The 9,697-nt window shown below is 55.1% G+C and overlaps 2 protein-coding genes across 4 annotated transcripts in view; both read left to right on the top strand.

Moving 5' to 3' along the window:
* Window positions 1–2,677, top strand: part of LOC105187009 (zinc finger protein 768) — a 34,908-nt gene extending 32,231 nt beyond the window's left edge. For 2 of the 3 annotated variants that reach the window (XM_025296692.1, XM_011147571.3), the window contains exons 2-3: window positions 1–114; window positions 1,503–2,677. The exon at window positions 1–114 is cut by the window's left edge and continues 1,029 nt beyond it. In XM_025296692.1, the coding sequence (XP_025152477.1) occupies window positions 1–114; window positions 1,503–2,518 (1,130 nt within the window). In that variant the 3' untranslated portion in view covers window positions 2,519–2,677. The remainder of the gene's footprint in view (window positions 115–1,502) is intronic. The other variant, XM_025296691.1, reaches the window with a different exon arrangement.
* Window positions 2,678–4,165: 1,488 nt separating this feature from the next.
* LOC105187008 (putative F-box protein At1g47300) lies at window positions 4,166–5,638 on the top strand. The gene has a single exon (XM_025296693.1). It carries the CDS (start codon window positions 4,498–4,500, stop codon window positions 4,783–4,785), a length of 288 nt encoding a protein of 95 aa, XP_025152478.1. The 5' UTR covers window positions 4,166–4,497; the 3' UTR covers window positions 4,786–5,638.
* Window positions 5,639–9,697: the final 4,059 nt, after the last annotated feature.

Genomic DNA, 9,697 nt, shown 5'->3' with positions numbered 1-9,697 from the left:
TCCTCAACCAGCATCTGCGCATCCACTCGGGTGAGAAGCCATACCAATGTCCGGAGTGCGGAAAACACTTCCGTCAGAAGGCGATCCTGAATCAGCACGTCCGCACACACCAAGGCGAGCATTTCTCTCTGCCTCCCAGACCTCCCAGAGGACGTCCACCACAACCACACACTGACACCTACCCATCGCGCGGTTTTCTCTCACTGTTGTGTGTCTCTCTCTCTCTCTCTCTCTCTCTTCTCTCTTCTCTCTCTCTCTCTCTCTCCTCTCTCTCTCTCTCTCTCTCTCTACGTTTATACATATACATATACATATATACGTACATGTATATGCATATGTGTGCACCAACGTCGTCGCCGTCGCCGCCGCCGCCGCCGCCGTCATCATCGCCATCATCGCCGTCTTTTGCGATCTCGTCGCCATCGTTCGTCCGAGCCGCCGGCGGTACACACAAGCCCGCACCTACTAACTCGATTCGTGATCCCGATCCGCGTCTCACCTCATCCAGCCAGCCGTACCAGTGGCGGATCTAGAGGCGCCGGGGGAGGGGGGTGGGGGGTAGAGCGCGTCGTGCGTCGATCGCACGGTGCATCGTCCTTGCGAGCGGGAGACCCGCTTCTCGGCTAAATTCACCACCGCCCTCAGCAGGCTGAGAAGAGCAGCCCGTGCGAGAGACTCTGCGCGAACGCGACTCGCCCGGAGACGGGTCCTGGTACCGTCCGGTGACCTCGTTGCCGCCAAGGCCAACCGGAGGGTAAGGACGGTTGAGTCGGACGGCCGACGAGCGCTCGCGAGCTGTGATGAGATGGAGCACAGCCTCTCCTCGCGCTCCCACACTCATACCCGATTCTCTCTCTCTCTCTCTCTCTCTGTCTCTGTCTCTCTCTTTCTTTCTCTGTCTCTCTGTCTGTCTCTCTCTCTCTCTCTCTCTCTCTCTCTCTCTCTCTCTCTCTCTCTCTCTCTCTCTCTCTCTCTCTCTCTCTCTCTCCGTTTCTCTCATCTCATCCCCGAGAACCCCTCTAACCACCGTCTCCGGTCCGTCCGCGTCCGAGTGACTGCAATTTTCATTGCGTCGTCGCGTGTCTCGTCGCGATTCTCGTCCGCTCGGAGGTGGACCTTGACCTACCACCGGACTGTAGCGACCGCTTTCTTCTCGTACACCCACCGCTCCCTGATAACCGTCGTCTCAATTGGGATCGCGTCTGTCTAAATTGGGTTACGGCTAGCTTTCGCCGCAGACGGCGCTCGAGTCGCGCGCGCGCGGGCGCGCGCGCGCACGCGCGCGCAAAGGGCGCGCGTGAAAGTACACGTGAACGACGGACGGTCGTCCCTGTGGAGCGTGCGTTCCGTCGGAAACGAGTGTAGAGAGCTCGAGAGGTGTGTACCTCGAGCCCCCTCCACCGTGTATTACCGTGTGTGTAGTCCGGGTTTACTTACTAACGTTCCTCTCACCCGCCCGCCGTGGAATACCGCCGATGAACGTGCGACCGCTTTCGTTGCAGACGTGAGCCCGCACCTCATCTTCAAGAATGGGATGACGCCGACGCTCTGGCCGCAGGACGTGCCGTTCCCTCCCGAGGAGGGTAAGGAGGAGGTGGCGTCGACCTTCGGCGACACGGACACGCAGTCGGGCGCGTTCAGCCCGGCGCCGGACGCCAACTCCATGCAGTACCCGGCTTACTTCAAGGACCCGAAGGGCGGCAGTCACGCGGTCTTCGGCGCGGCCGGCACCGGCAGCTTCGGCGCGCTGCAGTACATCAAGCAGCAAGGCGGCACGAAGAGCTGCCTGCCGGACGTCATACAGCACGGCCGCTCGGCCGGCATGCCGCTCTACGTGCGCTGCCCGATCTGCCAGAAGGAGTTCAAGCAGAAGTCGACGCTGCTCCAGCACGGCTGCATACACATCGAGTCCCGTCCGTATCCGTGTCCGGAGTGCGGCAAGAGATTTCGCCAGCAGTCGCACCTCACGCAGCACCTGCGCATCCACACGAACGAGAAGCCGTACGGCTGCATGTACTGCGGCCGCAACTTCCGCCAGCGCACGATCCTCAATCAGCATCTGCGCATCCACACCGGCGAGAAGCCGTACAAGTGTCAGCAGTGCGGCAAGGACTTCCGTCAGAAGGCGATCCTGGACCAGCACACGCGCACCCACCAGGGCGACCGGCCGTTCTGCTGCCCGATGCCCAACTGCAGGCGGCGCTTCGCCACCGAGCCCGAGGTGAAGAAGCACATCGACAACCACATGAACCCGCACGCGGCCAAGGTGCGCCGGAACTCGAGCGGCGGCGCCGCCGGCGACAGCAAGCCGCCCGGCACGCCGGTCAGTTTAGGCCCGGTCACGGTGCCGCGCGGCCTCACGCCCACAGTGGTGAAGCCGGAGCTCTACTTCCCGCAGTGTTACGCGCCCGCGTTCAACCATCAGCCGCCGGTGTCGAGCGCGCAGTTCCCCGGCCAGGCGAACGGCGTGTCCGTCACCGGCGAGTTCAAGCCGCCGACCGGCCTGCCGCCGCAGTGACTAACCGTCCATCCTGCCGCCTACTAGCAAGCAGGAATCTCCGCGCTGAGGTTTCAGCGCTGCTTCGGTCCCGCGCTCACGGCTCCGGAGGCCGCCGCCAGCGTCACGTCGAACAACAACAACAACAACAACAACAACAACAACAACAACAACAACAACAACAACAACGCCGCCGCCGCCACCGCCGCCGTCGTCGCCGCAGCCGCCGTCGCCAACGGCAGCGGCAGCAGCGCGGCCGCCGTCGCCGCAGCCGCCGCCGCCGCCGTCGCCTCCGTCACGTCGCCGCCGTCGACGTCGTCGTCCTCGTCCTCGTCGTCGCCGTCGTCGTCGTCGTCGTCGTCATCCCAGCAACGGTGCAACGGCGGCCCGCAGCCGATCCATCAGCAACACTACCCGTGACATTTGTCGTGCATTTACTAGAGTCTTTTTGGTTTCCGTCGTTCTTTCGTAACTCGCTCGCACTTCTTGTTCCATTGCTTGACGGAGCCTCGGAACGCGTCGCCAGCTAGCCCCGACAGCTCGACGGTGAGAATGGCGGTCGGTTCTTTCCGGTCGGTGTCGCGGCTCGCGTGTGCGTCTTCTCCCGAGCGGTCGCCCGAGGATCCCCGTCGTCGTCGTCGTCGTCGTCGTCGTCACCTCAGGACGTCCGCCGCTCCGTCTCTCTGCTTCGTCGTACCTCGCCGGCGTCGGAGGGTCGTCTCGTCCGATGGTAACCGGATGTCTGTCTCTCTCTTTCCCTCTCTCTCTCTCTTTCTCTGTCCGCATTTCACTAGCCGTCATCGGCCGCAAGAAGTGAGGAGGAAAGGGGGATGCAGGCCCGTTGCCCGCGGACAGTGACGACCGGTCGACTCTGGAAGGTCGACCTCGCGAAGGACGCGCGTCGACGCGCGAAAGGCGACCAGGATGGCCTCGACGACGGGCTCCCTCGCGGTCGCTCGGCCAGGCGGAAGGATACCGAGCGACGGCCGGTTCTGCTCCGTCGTCTCCCGGGTGGTCGGTTTCACCCTCTCCGCAGGTATCACCCTCGCCAGTCAGACTCGCTCGGGGGTGGTTTCCGCTCGCGGTAGACCGCGACCGCGAATATTGCTTTCTCGGCACCGACCCCCTGCGAGGGTCCCTCCAGGCTCAGTCGGCCGTTGTCGTCGCTCGTGTCCCGACACGCTCGGATTAGCCCGCCAGCGCTAATACCGATCGCGCTCCGATTCTTCTCGCCCCCTCCCACGGCTAGTCGTCGATCTCGACGCGTGAAGGACGACGGGCGAAAGAGGGGGAGAGAGCGGGAAGGAGATGCCGTCGCCGTCGTCGCCGCCGCCGTCACCGCCGCCGCCGCCGCCGCCGTCGCCGCCGCCGCCGCCGTCGCCGCCGCTCTCGCCGTCGAGCTTCTTCTCGCTAGCCAGAACCAAGGTAAAGTAACCAACGAAAAGTCTCGTCTACTCCCCCGTACGTATTTTTTATATGTGTCGATCGATTACGACGTACCTTCCCGCGTTTCTTTCGTGGACAAGCGAACGGCACAGGAGGATTCTTCTTCGGGGCTCGCTCCCGCGGGAAGTAGGCGAACACGAGGAGAAATCGATATGGAAGTCCTCTCGCGAGCGAGACGAACGTTCGGGGGCCGACGGGGGAGGGGAGGGGGGGAGGGGCTCGCGGGGCGAATTCTCGTGAATTCCTTCGGATCCGCTTATCTTTCGCGGGGCGGTGCACGCGCCAGCCGGGGCGCCGCGTCGCGCTCACCGTTGAGAACGCGTATCGCCAAACGGGTTGAAGATGTTCGATTTCGACCAGACTAAAACGATTGTGATACAATATTTAACTTGCCTATGTTTTAAAAGATTTGCGGGAGTGATAGAGAGGGAGAGAGTCAGGGAGAGAGCAAGAGGGAGAGTGTGCGCTTGTGGTGCGAGTGCGTGCGTGCGTGTGAGAATGAACGTGTGAGAGCGAGTGAGAGAGGGCTGGGGAGGGGGGAAGGGGGAAGAGATATGTTGCTTCCCCAAAGGGAACGCGTTCACACGACCATGAGAAGAATGCCTGTAAATAATGTAAAGTCGTTCACTCTAAACAAAGAAGAGCAGGAAGAAGACGAAGAAGAAGAAGAAGAAGAAGAAGAAGAAGAAGAAGAAGAAGAAGAAGAGGAAGAAGAGGAGAGGAGGAGGAGGAGGAAGAGGCAGAAGAAGCAGACGACGAAGATGAAGGAGCAGCAGCAGCAGCAGCAGCAGCAGCAGCAGGAGGAGGAGGTCGTGGACGAGGGAAGCGACGGAGAAAGGTGAAGTATGCGAGTGCGTGCGAATGAGGCTGAGCGTGAATGACGCGGGAGAAAGAGAAGCGTGCGCGACTGAGTGAGCGAGTGAGTAGCGCGAGAGAGCGCGAGAGAATCTCCATGGGGGACCGGGGACGGGTCGGGTGGGGTGGGGCTGGGGGGCTGGGGGCTGAGAGGTAGACGACGAGATACGGGAAAGAGAGGAAAGGTACGAGAAATTATAGATAGGATTTACGAGGACGACGTATCCTCCCCGCCTGCGCCGAGCCATAGCTTTTCGGGTAGATTCGCGTCAAGTACGACCGCGTGTAACCGCGCGCGCGAGCACAGAAGAGCGCGAGCAGGGGAGGGAGACGCGCGACTCTTGTATACTATAGTAATATTTGAATGTATATTTATACGACAGGTTATATTATTCTAATTATATGACGATATTTTGAATCGGTTTTAAAAATCAGATTGGTGCTGATAAAAAAAAATACACTAGGTAAGGGCGTACGAAAAAAAAAAAAAAGTGGAGGGAACGTGGAAGAAGGCTGAGACACCGTAGAAGTTAGCGTTTAACGGTAACAAGAAAAAAAATACCGTAGGGTATAGCCGATAGCATAGCTCAAAGTAAAGAAAAGACTTCGAAGGGCCCCGCTCTGGGGGGGGGGGCTGGGGGAGGGGGCCCGCTCGCATCTTTCGGAGAATTATCATCATCACCTTTTCGAAAGTGGTGAGGAGAAACGAAAGCGGGAAGGAGGGAAAGTGAAGAGGGGCGGAGGGGGGGGGAAGGAGGGAAAAGACAGAGAGGAGACGCAGGAGACACTTTGTTGCAATACTTAAACGAGGGGAGGAAAAGCACGAGGAGGTGCGGAGAGTGGGTGAATGAGCAGGGAGGGAGGGAGGGGGGAGGAGGAGGACGGTTTCAACGTACTAGAGAATAATCTTTTAAAATTTCTATATTAAGACGTGTGATCTCTCTAATTATTGTACATTACATAATGAGTCTATAGACGAGACGAGATGCGTAAGTATAATTATAACGATTACGTACGTATTAGGCGTTCTACAGTTAGTCTTTTATCATTTAGTGACACAGAGATCTGAAGATGATAATTATGCGGCCATATTCTCTGTGGCCTGTTCGTAGTGCCTCGGAATTGCTGCTCGCGGCAGTGATTTGACCGTATATTTTAGGAAGGTATATTATATTATATTGAGGAGCCGCAATTATATCGATACTCTCTCCGATATACGCAGTAATAGTGTGAGAGAGAGAGAGAGAGAGGGGGGGAGAGAGAAAGAGTGAGGAGGGGGGGGGGAAGAAGAAAAGAATCGAACGGGGGGAGTCGCGTCGTGAGGCGTCGCGTTAAACGACTCATTAAATTATTATAATTGACGAAAGAAGAATCTACTTATTATAAAACGCGCGTGTCCTATAGGAGGAGGGGGAGGGGGGCGCCGAGGAAAGCCGTGAGAACGAAATGACGACGACGACGACGACGACGACGACGATATGATCGTAGTGGTTGTTCGCTGTTGTTTATTTTTTCCTTTTCGTTCTTCTCTCTCTTTTTCCTTTTCTTTCTCGTTCGTTCGTCTTTTACCGCTGTCTTTCTCTCGTTCGTTGCGTCAAACGCGAAGTTACGATCGAGAAACGGAGACGGAAGCGCGCGCGCCAGCGGGGCACAGCGTGGGCCGCCGCCGGCTGGCCGAATTGTAATTTTCGCGAGTATTATTATTACCGAACGTCGAGGGTGCGATTCTTACACACGTAGCGCGAGTATACTCCCGAGAATATTTTCGTCGTTCTCGCGGCACGACGATGAAAAACGCGAGCGTGCTCGTTACGACACGCCTGACGAGTCCTCCTCCCGCTCGAGTCGCACTCGACACGTCGACTTTCGTTCCGTATGCCTTCGTACGTATGTAAAAAGAAAGAGAAAAGGGGACGCCTTGAAGGGGAGGGGGGGGGAGAGTAGAGAAGAGAGGAGAGGAAGAGAGAGGAGAGGAAGAAGAAGAAGAAGTAAAAGTAGAAGATATCATATGCTCGTTACGTTTCTCGCCGACACGGTAAACGATAAGGTCGCGTCGAGAGTCGTCGAGAGGCCGGCGGGGCGGATCTATAACGAATGAGAGAGTGTGCGATGAGAGAGAGAAAGAGAGAGAGAGAGAGAGAGAGAGAGGAATTAGGAGATCGCGGAAACAGGAGCGAGGCGCGCCGAGGCGACTCCGAGGCGGTCTTTAATAATGACGGCCTGTTTCGCCGTTGCCGCGGCCGAGAGCGGCGCTCTTCAATCGTGACGAGCCGATGCCGACGACGACGACGTTCACGTCGTCGGGCGTTTAACGTGCTCGACGGGCGATACCGCGCGCGAATGGCTCACGATATCTCGCGAGGGGCGTCGAAGGATCCCTCCTCGGAGGAGCGCGATCCTCCCGCGCAATATCACTCAAGGCTTCGCGAGCCGCGGCTCGATCGCGGGAGGAACGATCTCTCAAGTGCAATCGGGACGGTGGAAAGTATTCGCGTTTCTTTTCCCCGCCTTTTCTTCTTCTCCTCTCGCTTTTTGCCCTCCTTCTTTCCCCCTTTCTTCTTTGCACTCTTGAGCGGTAATCGAGTGTGTCTAGCAGTTTCGCGGTTGTCGACCGTCAGCCCGGGCACGATGATAATTCACTTTTACCGGCGAACATCTGTCCTCATTTGCATGTTTCACTCGTTATCGGATGCGGAGTATTTTTATCGATCAGATAAATGCCGATGTCCGCGCGAGCGCGCGCGCGCGCGCAAGATACGTTTCTTGTCTTTCATGAATAATATATTAGCGATTGATATTGCCAGAAAAACAAGCGGACCGGAGCAAAAAGCCCGTGCCGCCGGATACAATGGCACCATCCTCTTTATTACTGATGCTATAGTTGTTATTGAGGAAACATTCGCGACGCTTGTTCTTACGAGCGTCGATTTTTCAGACAGACAGAGAGAGAGAGAGAGAGAGAGTGAGTGAGATTGAGAATTCGCATTTTTCCCCGTTGACACTCATAATACGAGGAAAACTTCACTCCCTCGCGGTTCTCGCGAGACCGTCCTGCATTTTTTACGTCTCACCGCATTGTTTCTGCACTCTCGCGACTTAATCAAAGTTTCACTCGATGCTCTTTCTTCGACAACACCGAGAGACGCGGCGATATCTTTCTCCTCCGCTCGAGGTCCCGTCGACCAACCGGGCCGGTGTTTTCGGCACGGCGCTTGTTGCTGTGTCCGGTGTGCGATTTCAGTCGGACCGTCGTCGAGGATCTTGTCGACGAAGGTCTCGGTGCCAGCGCGGCATTCTCGAACGGCAAAACTCTCGCCGCGGGCGAACGCCGCGCGCTAATGTCGGCGGAGCGCGCGGGCCGCGGGGAGAGTTTTCCTCGAGGAGCGAGTAAGAGATGGAGAGAGAGAGAGAGAGAGAGAGAGAGAGAAAGATCGGTGGGACCGCAATAGAGGAGGGAAAAGCACACAAGACATCATCTCGGGCTCGGTCTTACGTGCACGCGGCCGGTTGTACTTTAAAGTTATCATGGAAGCGACCGATTGCACACAAACACACACACACATACACGCGCACACGTACATTTATGGAAGACATGCACACATGCACACACATACGCGCGCACGTCAATCTTAGAGAGAGAGAGAGAGAGAGAGAGGGGAGGGAAGGAGAGACATGCACGCACACGCCTCTCCCGACGTGATCTTCTTTCCCTCCGCTGAGTCAAGACAAATTGTTATATCGAAGCGAATATTGCGTTAAACAATCGTGTAAAGCGAAGGAATGCGACATTTGGCGAGGAAGATGATAACTGTTGTAGACAAAGTGTAGATAAACGTGCAGATATTTGTTTTCTTTATTATTATGATTATTATTATTATTATTATTATTATTATTATTACTATTATTACTATTATTATTGTTAGTACTACTACTACTACTACTACGATTACTGCTCGGCGTACTCGAATTGTGCATCATTATATCCTATTTTATTATTTTATTAATATTATATATTGCTATTTTATACATATATATATATAATTATTATAATTATTATTATATTATTATTAAGTTTACAAGAGAGATATCGCATATGGTGCATCTTTTTTTTTTTTAGCTAGTACCATCGTATGATATTTTGATCACCTCTGTTTTTTTTTTTTTTTATTTTTTTACTACGCTGTATCCCGTCGACTGTACGGGACTTTTCCTCTCTCTCTGTTTTCGTATATCCGACATTGTAGGAGCCTCCCTTTATTTTTTGTTCTTTCTCGTTTTTTGTTTATACATTATTGTTAATCGACTACTAGTGCTTATGCTTATTTTATACTCAATCTCGCAGTCACAAAATCCGCCGTGTGATATGTAATACGTATACTCGAGTGTCGCGACGACGAGAGGAAGCGCGATGTCGGATTGGTGTTTAATCTCTTTTTTTATATATATATATATATATATATATATATATTATATATATAAATATATATTTTATACGCATATTGCAAAATGTACTTTGCAAGAGAGAGGCCGAGAGCTGCTTTCCGGCCGAATGACAGGGACGTTACTTTATACTTTAAGTTCCGCGCGCGCGCGCGCGCGCGAGAGAGAGAGACCGCGAAACTCGTCGCGAACTGCTGCCGCGAGCAGGGGCGGATTTAAGCGAAAACTAATGAAAACCCAAGAACGGCGTTAAGCGAGAGACCGCGGGATAACTTGGCCGAGGAATATACGTCGACCTCAGCGCGCGAGTTTGGTCGGGCGAGCGATAAGGGAAGGACGGAGGGGCGAGGGACGGGCGGATTTTTAAAGGGGGGGAGTACATGAAATTCTTCACCCGCGATCGTTTTATTCCCTCACGCGGATTACGTCAAATATTCCGGGCCCGTTAATTCCAAGAGC

This window comes from Harpegnathos saltator, unplaced genomic scaffold (genome assembly GCF_003227715.2).
Source record: "Harpegnathos saltator strain DR-91 unplaced genomic scaffold, Hsal_v8.6 scaffold156, whole genome shotgun sequence".
Classification (NCBI taxonomy): Eukaryota; Metazoa; Arthropoda; class Insecta; order Hymenoptera; family Formicidae; genus Harpegnathos; species Harpegnathos saltator.
Note: the sequence above shows the minus strand (reverse complement) of the source record. Positions and strands in the feature narration are given on the sequence as shown.

Excerpts from the sequence above, each read along its gene's own strand:
- LOC105187008 (XM_025296693.1), top strand. The coding sequence starts at position 4,498 with ATGTTGCTTCCCCAAAGGGAACGCGTTCACACGACCATGAGAAGAATG.